Raw genomic sequence first — 18,913 nt, forward strand, 5'->3', positions numbered from 1 at the left:
AAATTGAAGACCAGCAACGATTTTGGGAATACCATTAATATTTTGTGTAAATTAAATTTGTTAATTGCCTACTGGAAATCCAGATTGAACTGATTGAATGTTCTAGAAATATTTTTAGCATTTATTCCACAATGAAATAACTTTAATATTGTGATTGGTGAAATTTACAAAAAACACAAGCTGCAATAATTAAGAATGACTTATCATTTGTATACTAATCCAATCGTAGGAAATAACTATTTGAATAACATTTTCATTCGCAAAAAAATGGTAATTTTCTGTAATTGACACGTTAAAAAATAACTATATTAATTAAACAAATATTTAAGCTCAAACCTTGTTTTTGGCATAGTTGGCCATAATTTCTTTCTATGCAAAATTTAGTAATAGGAATTGTGTATTTTATATTTTGTTAAATAGTTTAAATGAAGTAAAATATGTGAAAATCACAACACTAAACCTTTCAAAATGGGCTTTATGGTCTAGTATGATTGTAATGTACTGGAAAATAAATTTAATCACAAGGATTAAATTTTGTATATATTATTAGCACTTAACCATGGCTTTAAACGCTATATTTGGTTTTATGCAATAAAAAATTGAACTTTGTGTCTTTGGCTTTGCTTTGTGATTCTGTTTTGCAATGGTCATGAGCTTATTGCACCCACTCGCTTGTTTCCCTGAATTGTAGTCACAAAGTAAATGGTTGATTCAGCCATAGTAGTGCCCGATTGCTCCATTTTGACTCCTTCACTTTCTATAAATATACCATCCCACATACTCAAAGGAAGCACATTTCAAGTGTCTTATGTGAACACATTCACAATTATGTCCATTAAATTTAATTTTGTATGTTTTGAATTAATCACGTTTGATTGCTGCCATCTGTAGTAAAAGTCAAATATTTGCTATGTTAAATATTTACTATTTGCATCTCAATACAGTAACTGATATTTATTCATAGAAAAACATAATTCTGTAATATTGCGCATCATGTTGTGTATTCTGTTTCGATAAGTAGTACAAAATTTTGTCTATCTTAAATGTAAAAATGTTTATTTAAATTATTTTTAAGTGTATTTATAAATAAATCATAAGCAAAGTATAATGAAGGATATAAATACCATCTTTTATCACATTATTCTCATTAAAACTGTCTACAATATAACACAGATTAATAATAATTTAATTGGGTACAACATTTTAAAAATCTTTTATTTTTCTGTTTAATTTTGTTCATTGTAAGTTTATTATAAAATGAAAATATCATTCTTTTGTAAGGAAACACTTTTTTTACTTTATTTTCAATAAGAGTATACAATTTTCAGTTGATTATTTTGAAAATAAGGATTAAAAGATGTAGTAGCCGGTGTAACACACTGATTAAATGTAACAGCTACTATATGATGTGAATAAAATACATGACTGTTAACTTTTGTACTGCCAAAATGACCACAAAATATTCGTAGAAAAATCATAAGTAAGAAATATGTCAGTAGAGATGATTATTCAGGTTACGTGAATTGTAAATATTCAAACAAAAAGCGGGCTATAGTAAGGCTCATTTTTTGGCAAGTGCAGTATACGGAGAGATTTGGATTATATTGCCCAGCCCCAGCGGAGTGAGTACTTTATCTGTCATGATTGAAATATTAAATTAGTCTATTTATAAAAATAATGAATAATAAAATTGATGGCCAGCCATTTGGTTATCTATTCACATGTTAGTTTGAATATTTAAACCGAATATAGTGCAAAATAGCGTATATAACAACACGTAGAAAAAGTAAGGGCTCTGTTGTGCTTCGTTAACATATTCACCCCGCAAGTAAGAAATTCAGGAACGAGGCCTGAATTTATTACTTTTGGTTCATCATTCTTCGTTGAAATAAATTGTGATAATATGCTATATATCACATTTTAGAATATTGTTTCAAACCTCAAATCTTGGATATATGGCTTCATGGAGTATCTGAATAACACAAGCACAGTATTTGATGATCTAGAATTGAGAAATTACTAAGGATTAAAATATTAACACAGATTTGGAAATAAATATGTTTATTCTAACGCTAGATGAAGAATGGGATGGATGGTGAAGAGGCTATGAGTAGTACGTGAGCACCGAGGTCTGGTTGCCTCGGAGAATGAGGTATGGCGGCATGTCTCGAGTGAGCAGTTCGAGCCAGGCGAGGTAGAGTGGAGCGGAGACGGTGCCCTTCCGTGGCATCGGCAAAGTCCTGAAACATCACCAGAATGTAGTTAAAAAGTCTATGAGTAGTACGTGAGCATCGAGGTCTGGTTGCCTCGGAGAATGAGGTATGGGGACATGTCTCGAGTGAGCAGAGGATGAGGGGGATATATCCACTCCCAAAAGCTTTAAAAATAAAATAATATTCGGATAACAGCCAACCAACTTGTTTGAAATAAAGCAGTTAAATGTTTAAATTTGAATTGTGCTTGTATAATTTATTCTAATTTAGATTTATTCCATAGTCCCGCTCCATGTCTGTGTCGTGTGTTTTTCAATTAGATTCACCAGCTCCTCAAAAACCAAGTACTAGTTACGCTACTGACCAAGACACACATACACACACTCCCAAAGCTGGGCACAAGGACGTAGCCAGCAAGGGGGTCCAAGGGATCCGGACCCCCCAAATTTTAAATATTTTTCAATTACTTTTTTTAGTAAACGATAATTTTTGAAATAATTCAGTATAACTGATGTGTACCGGTGAAAGATCGTTCTCTAACAAAGAAACGGGTCAAGAATTTTTTAAGGAACAAAATGGGGTCTCTCTCCACTATGGAAAATATCAGTTGTCTGGACCCCCTCCAAAATTTTATCTGGCTATGTTCTTGGCTGGGCATCACAATTTTACTACTGGTCTGCTATGAGTAAAAAAATAATAAGTAATAAACTGGTAAAATGTTGTAAGTAAACTTTAATACATTTTTCAATATGCTGAAGTATTTGATGAAACATGTTGAAGTAATGGAATAGTGATTTTAATATAGTCCTAAAAATTCCACCTATACAATTCCATAGGTAGATAGTATTTGGACTAATTTTTTTCATTTTGGTATGAAGATTACAATTAAATACAATTGACTGATTTAAATACAAATTAATAAAACTGGTGAATACAGATTAGCAATACAATCAATAATTGAAAGGACAGCATGACCATTAGGGCTAACTGTGTGTGTGAGAACGTTTGTATCAGTGAGGGCCTGAAATCCTTGAGGGGCCAAGGTCCTCTGAACAGAGTATACGCTATATTAATATTAAAATAAAATCACTTGAGAACTCGCAATAATTTAATAACTGATTTTTATTTTTTTAAATCCATATGTTTTTGTAATACCCGTTCTATATTTAACAAAAAAACAATGTTACAGATAATGTATTTGAAAAGCACTGAACAAAAAATGCTAATAATGTATTGGAAATATTAAAAATAATATTGCTATTTGTAGAACCCTGATGATAAACAAACACTAACCACAACAATGACAAAATCCGCTGAGTAGATGCGATTGTGGTTACGGTTTAGTCTGCTCAGCAGTCCTGCAGCAATGTCACCACCAGGACAGCTTACTACGGTTGTATTTACGGTGAGCACAACGTTTTATGGGTTTGTTTAAACTGTCATTTGATTTCAACTGGATTCTGATTATTTTACTCAATTATACATCCTTTATAACACACATCCTTTTTACATCCTTATACATTGAGACTACTGATTGATTAGACTAATTGATTGGATAAAATAGGTGGAAATATTTTAAATTTTTAATTAGCCAGCTGGAATTGTAATTTGTTTAATAGTTTGACAATTAATAGACAAATATTTACTTTACTATACATTATGTTTTTTGTTATCACATGTAATAAAAAACTGGTACATAGTCAATAATTAAAACTATGTAACTAAGCTTATTCAAAAACATTACTTTTGATACATATTTTATTCATATAAAACATCATAAAACGTAAAAATCATTGATTAAATCCAAGGCTTAAACCCATTTTACAATTTTTTTAAAAGATATATTTTTATTATTCGATTTCATCATAAACTGTCTTCAAAGAATTAGTTTATACTATAATGTTTTAAGACAAAGTACTTCTTTTACTTTTTTAGTAAATTTAGATAAGGGAAGTTTTTTATATGATTGTGGAATATTATACAATTTTCAAACATAGATAAAAAGGACTAGTTTCAAATTTTTTAAATTTTTGTGCCGAATATTGATACAAATTATAATTTCCTTTGTGATATCTATGATTAAATTTGTATTTTTCAAATTGATCAGAATCTTATGTACTAATTAAACATTTCAAAAAGATACATACATGGCAAAGTAAGGATGTTAAATTTTTGTAATAACGGTTTACATGTGTTCTTGAATTGCAACGACCTATTGTTCTAATAATTGATTTTTGACTAATAATGAGTTTTTAATCACCTGAGCAATTAACCCCAAAAAGTAATTCCATAACTCAACATCGAGTATACATGGGCATAATACACAGCTATACCAACTTCCAAAGATGGTATTCTAACTAGTGCACTCAAAGCATACCTGGTTGAATTAAGTTTCTTATTTAATATATTGATATGGTCAGAAACATATAATTTAGTGTCAAAATATGTGTCTAAAAGTTTTACTACAATTATTGACAGACTCCTTAGCGTACAAACGTGATCAGAGATACCTTCAGTTGTGTATTATCAAGTACCAGCAGATAGTATGAATGTATGTAATTAATGTTATTTGGAAAATTCTGAAAATTACACTTTTAAAACATTTTACTGTACAGTACTTTAAAATATAATTTCTGAGTATATAATTTTTATTAGAACAAATATTTCAGTTTTGACCCATAAAACAAAACAAATAACTACTGAGCTTTATTTTTTTAATAGGTATTGTAGTAAAATTGCATTACGCTTGAAGGATAAATGGAATTTTTTGTAGCACTATATTGCTTCAGAATACTTAAGCTGAATGGTACATTACTTATACTCACATGACTACGAAGGTAGATTCTCGTGAGTATTCCATTAGTAATTCTCGCAGTCTCATGTGTCTGTTCGTCTTCTCTGCTAGAACGAGAAGTTCAGACTCCATCACATAGTTCTTCTCTTCTGTAAAAAGATAATATTGTTCTTTCCATTACAAAGCTATTCTTGTAACATTATTTTCTCAACATGTACAGTCTTAATTCAATGTCAACCTTAACTTATAAAACATCAGTGTACCTATTTATTGTTATGAGGATGATGTTTGTTACAGTAAAGTAAGTGTAATTATATGAGTTTTCCATTTCTAAACACATTATTATACTTACTTGTAAAAAATAGTTCTGAATCAGTTGTACAACACTTGTATTTAGATTGTACTGGTACTTCAATAAATTAGATTTTATTTAATAATCAAATAAAAAAAATCATTTTTGATCTTCAAGTACCAAACATTTTGGCAAGTACCCAACATTTTCCCTGATCAATATATCTTGACAAGGTCTATAATAACTTCATATTTTAATTGTGAGAGACATTAGATGCACTTTCCTTATACTTACTAATGTGTAAGTATAAATATATTTTAACAATAAAAATGAGTCTTCAGGGTAAGTATCTTAGATCTGTGAAACAATCTGCCCTATTACTATAGTTAACAATATACATAAATCTATTTCTAAGTTTTTCTTGACACACTTACCTTCCTCAGGAATGTTTTCATCGTGTGGACGGAAGTTCTCGATAAGTTTCTCAAACTCCTTCTTTCGTCTGTTCTCTTGCTTTCTTTGTGATATCTGGTATTACGATGAGGTCACTGTAGTCGATGCGGAACTTGGAGAGAAGAGCGGCCAGACTGAAATAAAAAGTGATCTGTGGTTTAAATAACCTTGCATTCTATTGTCTAGCATCACCGAAGTGCTGAATTGATTTTTTTCACACACAACAATGAATTGTTTGAGCCTAAAGTAGCATGGTTCTTCCAGTTTCTAATTCCAGGTTCTTCTGTGGAAGAACAGATACTAACTTGGAGATGTACAGTACATAAGAACGGATTTTTCAGATTATCCATAAAATAAATAAATTATACGGACCTGAAGTTTAAACAGAGTTATTAAACAGAGATTATTTTTTGAGTAAAATTAATTTTTTTTTCCTAATACGAGTTGCGTGTCGCTGCTAGCCGATTTTTTTGTTTTAGTTAAGTGATGGAGATCCCAATACTGGTTTTACCTATGGGGTTCCTATTTGTCTTGTCTTAAATACAGTTTTTTTAAGTTATATTATCTTTTATTGAGACTGTTTTTGCATCTTAAAATAAACATATTGTAGTTACTTAATGTAAGAACATTTATTTTGATTTATACTATGTAAATGTATGTATGTATTTTATTATGCATGAAGATGTATATGCAAAATGTATATTCTGTGTTTTTGACAAAATAAAGAATTATTATTATTATAGTTTTGTTGGGGTGTGCAAAAAAACAACGATACTTTATAATCTATTGTTTTTGTTTCTAATGTGACTAATGCCATTGCAAGAAGTCGGTAACTTTTATTCGTCACTTAAAATTAATTTCCAATGTTCAAAACCACAATTTAACTTTTTTAAGGGCTTTTATGTTTTTTCTTATATTACGTTCACTTCCAGAACTTACACATGCTGACTTTTCTGTGTAACCCAAGACTAGACATTGTGCCACTTGGGAGCCAAAGTGTTATAGGAAGCAGAAATAAATGTGCTCAAATGAAGAAACTTACAAAAAACTGAAAGGGATTTGGCTGTTTATCAAACTCTTTAAACATAATTCAGATGGGAAACTTGAGCCAAATTTGATAAAAATGTATTCAAAAACGTGACTAGGAAAATAATGGTTTATGTGTGTCTGTGTGGAAACTATAAAACAAACTTTTGTGTCTATAAATCTTGGGCCTGCATCATTTACATTGTTTTTGTGGCCATTAATACCAGACCAAGTTCTTTGCAAACTGATTTTATCCAAAATTAGGTAGTGGAGGGGATGAGGATAACATGGATGCTCCACCCCTACTCCCCGCCCCACCAAAAATACCTTTTCATTGAAATACAATTCAAAATATTTCTTTGTGGCATTTTGCTGTGGGGGTGTGTAATTATTTGCTAAAGTAAGTACATGTACATAATTTGGCATAGATGCAGTTTTTTATGTTATTTAGGATTATTATATTACATAGCATTGTATATACTGTATTCAAGAAAAAACATTATTCTTAATGTTTTGTGTTTGTTCTTGAAACAAAATAAGGACATTTTATATCTATCTATAATTGATCAAAGGTCTGACACATCTGCATGTTTTAATAAAACATATTATCTGAAAATGAAGACTTTTATTAAATATTTATCTTGTCTGGGTTCAGATTTCTGGCTGAAAATTACTAAGGAAATAAAGCACTGAGAAGAGGTTTGAATATGATTCTAGCTAATTATTTTACTGCTCTAAAAATATTAATTTTTGCAAATAAGCTATTCGAGAGGTTAGTTACAGCATAATAAATTTCTCTTAAAAATCTATCCTAGAAGAAATTTTGTATACACTTCTCAACAGTCTATGAGCTACTCTGCAGTCAAAATGTTAAAAATGGATAGAGATTTTAGAAAATTCTACATCCACAATGTTACCTGGTTTGGTTTAGATATACAGCCTGAAAGCCAACTAGACATTAAAGCTTGTATTTTATAATAACTCAATTATGAAGGAGGTTATATAACAAAGTACTAACTTCCGCTGATCACGATCAAGCTGATTCTTGCGGTTGGCCAAAGAGAAGATTCTCAGTTTGCAGTCAGCAAACTGAGATCTGGTGCTGAGTATGTGAGGTATCAGCAGAGTCAGACCTGTAACAGTCATAATGGAGCTGTAATTAACCTAACAAAATCATAATATTATTATTATGAATGAGCTTTACATTATTAACTAGATCTTGTTTACAAAATCAGCAATTGAAATTATTCTCATAGTAGCACTTAGAGAAAATTTCTGCCTAACTCCACTGAGCATGATTCCCAGCACTTAAAATATACTCCTGTTCCAAGTTTGTATTTAAATGCTAGATAATGTGGCTTGGGAAAACAATAATTTCTCAAAGAAAGCCTAAGCAAATTTAAATTTGATGCAAAAATCGATCTTATAAATATCTTGGCTAAGTTCGTTAGCCAGCTTGGTATGCCATTGCATTCCAATATGGCGGCGATTTAAACTTAAGAAAAATTCACAACTCCATTATTTATTGAACTAGAGAAAAAATTACAAGTATTCTGGAATGCTTACAACACTTCCTAAAATTTTTGTAATAAACAAGGTTTTTGTATCTTAACGGTTTTATAGATATTAATTACATGTAAAATCATTTAGGAAATAAATTATCAATATTTCAGTTGTCACAGAATTTACCTACTTCTTCCGACTAAGACATAGGAGATGAAGTTGAGGAAACCTGTACTACAGTTAAACTTAAAAAGTTTTCTGTGAGGTGCCTTCAAAGTAACAGAATGTTCAGGATATGTAAGGGTGAAAGATTGGGGCCGCCTCATGTTGAGACCCTTGGTACAGTAGTTAATGCCACCTGTGCCTATGTTTTACTCTCTCATGTAGGTACTCTGAAGTGACCATTAGTAAAATTGCGTAGTACATTATGTATAACTTTTCTAGTGCTCCATGCAAGTGATTATCACTAGTTTTTAGAGATAGTTAGTTATCAATTGTCTCAATATTCCTGACCTAAGTGTTCTCAATCATTCCAAAACTGCTAATACAATACATAGAACCTTTAGTGTACTAATTGTAATGTCTTTGAATACAATTAATTAATATCATTGACAAAGACATACTACATAAAACATTTGTACTGAGAAGCAAAATATTTGCAAATCCATATTTTTATCCTATAGAGAGGTTCATGTTATTAACTCGTTCAATCCCGATGATGGTTTCGTGCACATGTCACACCACTAGACAAAGCCAGGTCGTGCTGAGAATAGGGGTAATTTCAAGAATTTGTTACTATTTAATAATAAATTGTAATTATTGCTATATTAAATGTTTATTTACATGTCTAAGAATACCAAATCAATCTTGTTTTCTGAAAACCATTCTTTGAAGTATTGATTATTTTTTTATGTTTACAACTTGAGTTTCAGTTGATTTGAAATCAACAGATTGGTTGACTAATGTGAATAAATTATTTTCAAGTCCATTACACATTGGAAAACTAAAATATTGATTTGCTGGTCAATGGAATGTGCTTCAATCTCTATTACATTTTATTCCTGTGCTGTCAATACTAGTAATTTACTAAATTTTTAATCATATTATTTCAAAACAATTAATTAAACTCTATCTTCCTGCATACAGTAAAAAGAGTACCTTAATAGATTGCAGGTCTACTACATTTATGCAGATTCAATTTTGCTTTATTACATTTTTATACCTACTTATCATTATTAAATATTCTAACTGAAAATGTAACAGCTTTCATGATAATTGTCAGATGTTTAATTTTTTACGTATTCAAATATTTGATGACTCTGTACTTTACAATAATCGGTAAAATAGTTAATAGTTAGTTTAATAATTTTGAATTCATAAACAAAACGAAGGCAATCGAATCAAGATAAAATAAGTTTAGCTGTAATGGTCACTGCATAAATGGGAGATCAAAGAAAGCACATGTGCAAAGTGTAAATCACATTATTGCTTGGCAATTAAATGGTAAAAAGGATGGGAGAAATTTTTAATCTCAGTTTGTATTGTTTTAAAGCAAATTAGATTTTTGAAAATTGTGTCTTGATCTGTTGAAGATTCTTCAGCGTGTATGTTAAAACTGGTTGGACTCTGATATCTAACTCCAAAACTTATACTCTTTTAGGAGGTTATGACTGGGTGGGTTTATAATATTTGTTTGCTATCTCAGGCATACAATAGGTACTATCTAGAGGAATCTTTTTCATTTGTTGGTATCACTGTGCTGCAGTACTGAAGATGCTGCTGAAGGTCCTGCACTGATGGTCGGAGGCATTAGTGTCAGATTACTTGGAAACTAGAACAAAATTTTGTAATCTTGTTCAAACAATCATAAAGACTGTTTTTCTCTGTATGCTTTTTTATTTCAGTAGATAAAGTGGTATAAAAGTAAGGTTTTGGGCCAGATAAAGGAAGTTTTCTTTAAAATTTGTACTGCTGATAAGGTGAAATTTGGTAATCTAAAGGATATCTCAATTTTATAACGTTCGATTCATTGGTTTCATAATTTGATTGGTAGCTGTACAGTTAAAAATGCTGCATTCTATTAAACTTCAAATAAAAAATGACACAGATGTAAACCTTTTAACTATTACCTCCGTCATCATAGAGCCACCAGACATCAACAAAACCCTTCTCCTGTTTGCGGCGGAAGTGCGTGAGTTCCTTCATGACAGCTGGAGACAACGGATCTCCCTCCACGTTCATGTATAACTCTGCCCACAGCTTCACTTTCCCGGAAACCTGCTCGGAAGCCTCCGGTTCTACTGGTGACAAGTCAGCTGGAGCCTCCACATCACCATCTGCCGACCCTTCTCCATCACCGTCCCCATCTCCTTCTGTATCTCCATCAGGGCTAGTCTCTGTTGTCAGACCTGGATTCTCCTCTGATGATACAGCAAAGTTAGTGAAAAGTAACAATTAATTATTTATATTACATTGTCATTGTTAAGGTTTACAAGAATAAACATGAAAAAATATATTTCAAAATGCAGAAAAGTTTTGTTTCAGAGAGCTGCCTGACTTTGAATTAGACTTAAGGGAGAATTGCTACTCAAATAGTCTAAATTTTGAAATTTGAGTCTGAGTTAGAGATAACATAAGCTCAAATCCTCCTTGAACAATAGCACTTGATATCAGCACAATCCACTTTGTCTTTGTACTGACTCTAATCTTTAATTTATTTGATAAGATCTTAGCACAAGCTTGTAGACCAAAGGGATGTTCTCTTTTAACTTGAGTGTGTTAACATTTTAACAAGTTAAGTTAAGCTTGAAAAGTGTCAGGCTTTTTTGCGTATATCTCCCCAAGAGTGCCAGAGAAGGACTTAAAACTACAACTGTAATGATGAGTTGGTTAACTTGTATAAAAACTTTGAAACCAGTCATCTAATTTTATATTTTGTTGTATGGTTATAAAAAGTATGTAAATATATGTTCTTCAAGAATAATTTTAAATTTTACATAGAAAATATATTCACTTGACTTTCTTAATTTTTCTTAATATTTTTATAATCCTACAGTTTTCTTTTTAACTGAAACATTGTATACTACAGTGGAGTCCCGCTAATCCGAACACGTGTAATCCGAACGTCGGTTAATCCGAACAGGTCCAGGAGGAATTATTTATAACGATAATGAACAGTTATAGGAACTAATTACTTAAAAAATGAAAATGGGTGCATCATTTCGTATATAAACAAAGGAAACTTTAATTAAATAGACATACAGTATTTTATTAAGACAAATTGTGTACGGTACAGTACATAAATAATGAAGTTTAAATACAGTACCAAATTGAAACTTATAGGTTAATAGTTTGAGCTAAATTACTGTATTAAGAAGTGAAATCAAACAAAAATTGGACGTACAGTACTGATATTATTATTGAGTACAATATTAATTGTTAAAAAGACATAAATTCAGTTATTGTCTTCTGTCGCATTGAAAAGAGTCTATTGGATGACGCGTAGTTTCGCCATCGTGTCATAAACATGATATCGGCAGGTATAGCAGTAGCCTGTTGCTCTAAGTATCGTAGTGCAAGGTTAAGCGCTGCTGCACCGTCTGCGTGTGGCACTAACTCTCGTCCCGTAGCGCGTGGACCCGTACAATATCCAGTACGCTCACATTGCTTAACAATAGAACTCTCACACTAAATACGGTAAATGTGCTTAGTATTCGCAAACACGTTTATTTGTCAAGAAATACAATGCAACAGTCAGAAAACATGTTTTAATAAACAATGTTGATAATTCTATAACAAAATAGACCCATTCTCAATTTTAAAACCGTATTTTTCTGTAATTCTGGCTAATCCGAACAATCACATAATCCGAATAGGGCTCGGTCCCAATTAGGTCGGATTAACGGGACTCTACTGTACATATTTCAAATAAAAATTACCATTAGTATTTTAGTTTTTTTTAGTATATTCACTAAGGGTTGAGGGGAATAGATTCACCCCAAAAGCCCTAAAAGTTAAAAAAAATATACATACATTTATAAAAACGTTAACACAGATAATTTGAATATTTTACTTTGAGTTAGGCCGTTCTAATTAATTTTAATTTAATATTTATTCCAATATTCATCCAATATCCCACTGTGTGCTGTAGTCTTCAATAAGATTCACCCCCCCCTCTCCCCCAAAACAATCCACTGGTTATTGGAAATACATACTTTTAAATATATACATAATATATATCCAAATATTTTTTAGTTCTTTAATACATTTTATTGGCTAATTAGAAAAAACATTTTTTATGAAATACAGTAAAGGTATAAGTTAAAAAAATAAATATAAAAAGCTTTTGGATACATATGAAGTACGAGCCTCCACATCTCCCAATTGTGGATTACTCCTATTTTAGAGATATACTGCTCGTATATCTCTAAAATACATCACCACAAGACAATTATACTTATGTAGAGCCATACATTAGTCATAAGCCCAATACTAAAAATACGGTTGTAAAAGTGTTTGGCATTTGTCATTGTTCTTATAGGACCAAAATCAAGATGGCTGCCAGTATGAACTGGCTTCCTCAGATGTTTATTTAGCTTGTAATGCTCTTTTTCTTGATATACAAAATTAATGTGTGTACATTAACTTTGAATATCAATCATACTTAATCACTTCATTAATGCATATTCTTATAGCATGATATTTCTCATCGTACAAGACTATGAATATTAATGTCACCAAAACATAAATTATCATTACAATACTACATGTTATACTACAATTATGTACATAAATATGTAATACAACTTCTAAACAAAAGCGTTATGTAACTAACTAAAGCCAAGTTGTTGTGTTACAAGCCACTAGTTTTACATAACAGTGTTGTTGGTAGTTGGAAGGGGAAGATGGTGGAAGTTTCACCCCCAGAGAACTCTGACCACTTTAACATCAGGGGGAGGAGAAGATTTATTTGTTTTGAAACATTTTCCTTGAGAGTGTTTGCGTTAAACCTCACTAGCATAGAAACTTTATCGTTGAATTTCACGCCCACCATGATATAACGTTTATTTCTTCTGCTATGTAAAAAGTATAATTGTTTTTTAAGACAGCTGTTAAATGAGAGGAAACCATGCATACTATCCCACATTGAAACCAAAACAAATCAAAAGTAGATTCTTGCTAACATTAATTATTAAAACTTAAAAAATTTAACATGTTTAATAAAAAATAAATGTTTAAGTAATAGAAATCTCAAATTAATGGTATCAATGTTATAAAACTAATAAAAACATATTAATGATATTCCTAATCTATTCTTAAGTTAAACTGCAGGTTTATTGAAATAAGTTGATATTTTATGATTAGGGGGACTGCAGAAATTTCGGTTTCTTTTTTAAAATTACACCATGCTGTTATAATTATATATTTTCAAAATTATGGATATCATAACATAGCTTATTAAAATTTGGGGTTATCATAAGCCAGTTCACTGATGAAAGCATGTGTAAAAAAAGGCAATACATGAATTTAGTGTTACTCATGCAAACCGAAGAACTAATACATACTAATAAGGAGGTTTCATTTTTTAATAATATTTTATATTTAAATATAAATATTTAGTAAAACTTTGAACAAATAATATAAAAAAGTTACTATTAGTCATTAACGTATTAGCAGTGTATACATATAAGAGAAATTGTTAACTAAGCAAAAACATTTAATTTTTGTAAATATTTGTAAATTTGTATTTTGAATAAGGCAAAAATGGAAATTTTCACTTAGATCAAAATGACACATTTAATTAAAGAATAGTTAAAATTAATATCAACTAATTCCTTAAGGAGAAATAGAAGTTAATTAACTTATTGGGAGTTAAAAAAAATACAATATCAATGAGTGTAAGTAGTAACAATGCAATAAGCGAGTAAGCAATACTAGTAATGATGAGCAGAGAGGATGAAGATGCTTTGAGATTTTAATATTAAAATAAAGTAATTATTTTATTTTTAAACTGGTAAATACAATAACAATTTTTTATTATATACTAAAATTAATATCTTTTTAGTATAATTTTATAAAATACTTGGTTGTAACTATAATAAAATAATATACACATAATGATTCATTATGGTATTATAGAGCATTCAATAAATAACGTATAGCTGCAAGAAACATGCCAATTTTGAAACATGTTAATGCCTAACTGAAATGCCACTTCTAATACAATTTCATGATTTAATGTAACAAATCTTCTAGAACACCAGATGTAATGCAAGCAAGCAAGCCTAGAATTCCACCACCAGTACCTAGGCCACACAGTTGCGCACCGGATTGGTTACGTCGAATTTTATCCTCAGCGTCTTTCTTGTCCAAAGAGGAGACCATTTCGACATCCTTATCCTGGAGAACGCTGGAGTAGTCCAGTCCATAGGGCATCCTTAGAATAGCCACTGCCAAGTAGTTGTCCAGGGCAGAGCTGAAAAGAAACATGATAATGGATGTTGGGAGAGATACAGAATAATACAGTACAGAGCAATCTTCTTCAATAATCATAAGAGCAAATGCAATGTTATATTTTCAGTTTTACAATGGAACTTAGTATTTTCAGTTAAAAGTGTTTAAAGTATTTAAAACCAATACCTTGCAGTTAGCTTATTTTCAGTAATAAGATAGATAATTCTGGTCAATAACATTTTATTTTTAATATCATCACTAATAACTTAAAATCATTATTTGTTTCATTGTTTAACCCTAGCCAATTGACTTATCAGTTGGTTTAGTATACTATCAGTAGAAAATTTATTCAAGCAACAAGCATACAAATTCTTATAAAAAAATTGATATGACCGCTAAACAATCCTACAGAAATTACCTGTCTATTTGAAGCAAAATATAAAAGTTAAAAATCCTATTTCAGGTTTTGATTCCTAAACTGATAAGATGTAAGAGTGTTCACTGATTGCTTATCTGTAATTTTATTTATCATATAACAAATTTGTAATTCATCAATGATGGAATTTCAGTCTACCATAAAATTCAAAATGTATACCAAAACATTGGAAATGAACAGTGTACCACTGACTAGCATAAATTTTACTTGTCTTTATTAACAAAGTTAGATTTTAAAATTTATAAGTTACATCAAACTCACTGAATCAAGCTGAAATACTGGTCTAATTCTTCACGAGGACATGTTTGCCAGTCGCTCTTATACCCCATCAGTACTGTGTTAGGCCTGAGCTTGCCAAGTCCTGCGATTTGCATGAGGGATTGTGCCGCAGTCTCAAAACTGCCACTAGCCTCGTCCGCGATGCTGATGAAGGCTTTTATCCGATGTTGGTCGAACCAACGATAGGCCTTCTGGCTGATAGCTTCATAGACGCGCTGCGAGTGAGTTCCCTAAAACAAAAAATTATAAGTTTTGGGTTGCAGGTTGCACTACGAAGAAAACACATAGACTCAGTACACAATTTTGTCTGTGCAGTCCAGTTAAATAAATACCTTCATAACATGTCCGCACATGAGGAGACTGTTGCCCTTGGTGATGAGATGGGCAAAGTCAATAAGTGGTGGCCTCGAACTGGGCAGTCCGGACAACACTAGAAGTTGCGGTCGATAGTTCTTGACATGCTCTTGCACGCGGTTCAAGTCTAATGCAGACTTCAGTGCAAAGTTGTACGCCTGTGCTTGTGTTGATGATCCCCAGTTCACCTCTAACAAAAATTGTTATTGGAATAAGGTTGTAACATTAATTTTGTTATTACTTTTTTAGAATCTTTCACTAGAACATCCCCTCTTTTTGAATTCCGACAACAATAAAATATATTCTTTTAACTCAAGTTCTTGAACTTCTCAACCCTTGTCATGCATGAGTAATTTAACTGAAGATCTGTATAATATTTAGCATTAGCAGCAGACAATGTGTTGGTTTTCTCATTTATAGGTATTTTGTATGCATATGTGGTAGAAAGTACTATCTGATATGTCTTACCTACCTGATTTCTACTTCTCTAACAGTTCCTGCATACCTTTTATATTCCTGTCTCACCCTTTGTTGTTAGTAATTCACTTCTCTAATTCAATCTTTTAATGTTCATGAATGTACTGTACTTGTAATTCATTCTGGTGATTCATCCCAACGAATTGGAACGTGACACAGTGTTTACAGTTCCAACTTGAGCTCCTGCATGGATACATAACATGAACATTTTTTATCTTATTCCCTGTTATAATTCATTTAACTATCTACCTCCAGAACTGCAGAATCATCTCACGATGATGAATGAGAACAATTGTAACTCAAACTCAACCATAAAATATAAATAAATTGAATTTTCTAATACCAAAAAATAAGTAGAACAATACATATTACAGCCTTAAAATTAAATTGATCATTTAGAAATGTTGGTGCTGTTTTGCTGTCAAAAGTTTATTCATTTCAAAGTACAATAAAATTGCAATAACCTTATACTATATTCCAAATTGTATGAGAATAAAACTAATGATTCACAGCATGTTACAACAGGCACCCTAAAAGTTTTAAATAAATCTAGCTTTCTGTGATAACCTTCTTATCTGATTGTTTGAAGGCATTTAGTACTCTACAGCAGTATGGATTTATCATTAGAAATTTTAGGATATGATCTTCTATAAAGCCAGTTTATCCCAAAAAGAGTGAATATCCCAATTTGCTTTTGCTGTTGAAACATCATCATGTGCTACACTGACACTTTGGTATACTTAATTTCAAAGAGGATATACTCAAGGCCAGACTATAATACATGCTGGAATCCTGATACTCTGACGCAACAAGACCTGCCCAACCATTCAGCTTTCTTCATTTAATGGGAATAAGGAAGCCCTCAGCCTCATAATTGTTAATATTTTGCCTTTTCAAGATTAGTTTGTTTATTTAAATAAGGTACATTTTCTTTTAACAAATATTAGATTTTAAAGTGATATACACATTTTGTAAACCTTTATACAACACACGCGTTTGTAGCAGACAACTAATAACAGATGAATTAAATAGCTGTGATAAATACATAAGGAGTAAATGGCCGGCCGGACTGATAGTGTAACGTAAAGACTAGTGGTGGAGGGATTGAACTCCAGTTTTATAGTCTGGCCTTAATATTGTTCCTTCAGGATGATTAACGTTCAGATAGTCCTGATTCCACCATTACCCAATAAAATGAAAACTAATTGTAAAGCTATGATTAAAGAGAACAGAAAATGCACTCATAGTACAATGTATACATTAATATTTATTTATTTATTTCTCTATAGCAATTTATAATATGTATAAGTAATGATATTTTGGTATGATACCAACCACCTTTCAGGATTCAAACAGACTTGCAATAACACTGGCTGATAAGCCAATAAGTGAGTTCGGTTTTGAATCTTTTTGTGTTTGCTAAGCTTTTTAATGGCTGGGGAAACTTTTGGAAAATATTTTCCCTATTTAGCTTGGTTTAGTTTCATACAATATTGTACAATGTAATTCTGAAAAGTTACTTTTATGGCGAGTGTTGTATTGATGTTTTCTAATTTTTTATTAAAATAAATTATTGTGCACACTATAAGTGATTATTTTATATATATATATATATAATCACTATATATATATATATATATATATATATATATATATATATTTATATATATAAAATAATCACTATATATATATAAATTGTTGGGACAGTTAGCATTTTATTGGTTTAAAATAGTCTTTACAAGATTCATTGTATTGTATATATGAGTCCTTTTTTTGCAAAATAATGCAATTTTTCTGATAATAAAGAGGTTGGTAGATAATTTAGAAGAGAAACAATTAATATGCTCTTTCCAGTTCAAGGAGAGTCCACTTTCATGCCTATAAAAATAGTGTCGTCAACTTCTTTTACCTCCTTCTCCTCCAGAAAAACACTGATATGAAATTTATGAATTTTGTCTTGAAAATCAACTTTCATATGTATGTTTTCAAAACATCCACAAATTTGGTCGACTAAAACACATGTTGTCAATTTATAATTGTGAGGGTGAACTATTAATATTTATTGAAGTGTTATCATCATCATAAGTAATCAGCTTATCACTAGGAACAGCCTGAGTTATGTCATTGACACAAACTAGGAATAAATGAGGGTCCAGGATAGGTTTATTAACACTGTTCATGTCGTCGTGAATGTGTTAATATCTAAAAAATGTAAACTTTAATTATAAACTTCTCGTTCTATAATTCTATAAAAGAATGGTAGAAGAGATATTGGATGATAGCTGTCCCTGAGAGTTTCTTTCCCCCTCTTATGGAGAGGTATAATTTTTTTTAATTTTTAGTTTTGAGGGCACGATTCTCTCCTGAAGGAACAGGAAAGATGGGGCATGATTCTCTCCTGAAGGGAGAAATTTACAATATGAGTAAGAGGTTTTGCTATTTGATCTGAACACTTTTTAACTGCTACCATTGGAATCTTGTCATATCCAGCATATTTTGTGGGTTTGAGAGCTTTGATAAACTACGTCACATCTTTAACGTTGACCAACTTAATGGTTTTAATTACAACCTGCTCACTATTGTTAGACAAGTTAAATGTACTTGGGCTAGATGTGGTATTATATACACTTAAG

The 18,913-nt window shown here is 31.1% G+C and overlaps 1 protein-coding gene across 1 annotated transcript in view; it reads right to left on the reverse strand.

Annotated features, from left to right (window-relative positions):
• Positions 1-2,044: 2,044 nt before the first annotated feature.
• The window catches only part of LOC124365914 (bumetanide-sensitive sodium-(potassium)-chloride cotransporter-like), a 66,870-nt gene continuing 50,001 nt past the window's right edge, over positions 2,045-18,913 (reverse strand). The window contains 9 exon segments of the mRNA XM_046822036.1: positions 2,045-2,240; positions 5,039-5,156; positions 5,734-5,797; positions 5,799-5,886; positions 7,797-7,911; positions 10,411-10,701; positions 14,587-14,756; positions 15,432-15,679; positions 15,782-15,993. Of these exon segments, the coding sequence (XP_046677992.1) occupies positions 2,105-2,240; positions 5,039-5,156; positions 5,734-5,797; positions 5,799-5,886; positions 7,797-7,911; positions 10,411-10,701; positions 14,587-14,756; positions 15,432-15,679; positions 15,782-15,993 (1,442 nt within the window). The 3' untranslated portion in view covers positions 2,045-2,104.

Source organism: Homalodisca vitripennis, chromosome 7 (assembly GCF_021130785.1).
Source record: "Homalodisca vitripennis isolate AUS2020 chromosome 7, UT_GWSS_2.1, whole genome shotgun sequence".
NCBI lineage: Eukaryota > Metazoa > Arthropoda > Insecta > Hemiptera > Cicadellidae > Homalodisca > Homalodisca vitripennis.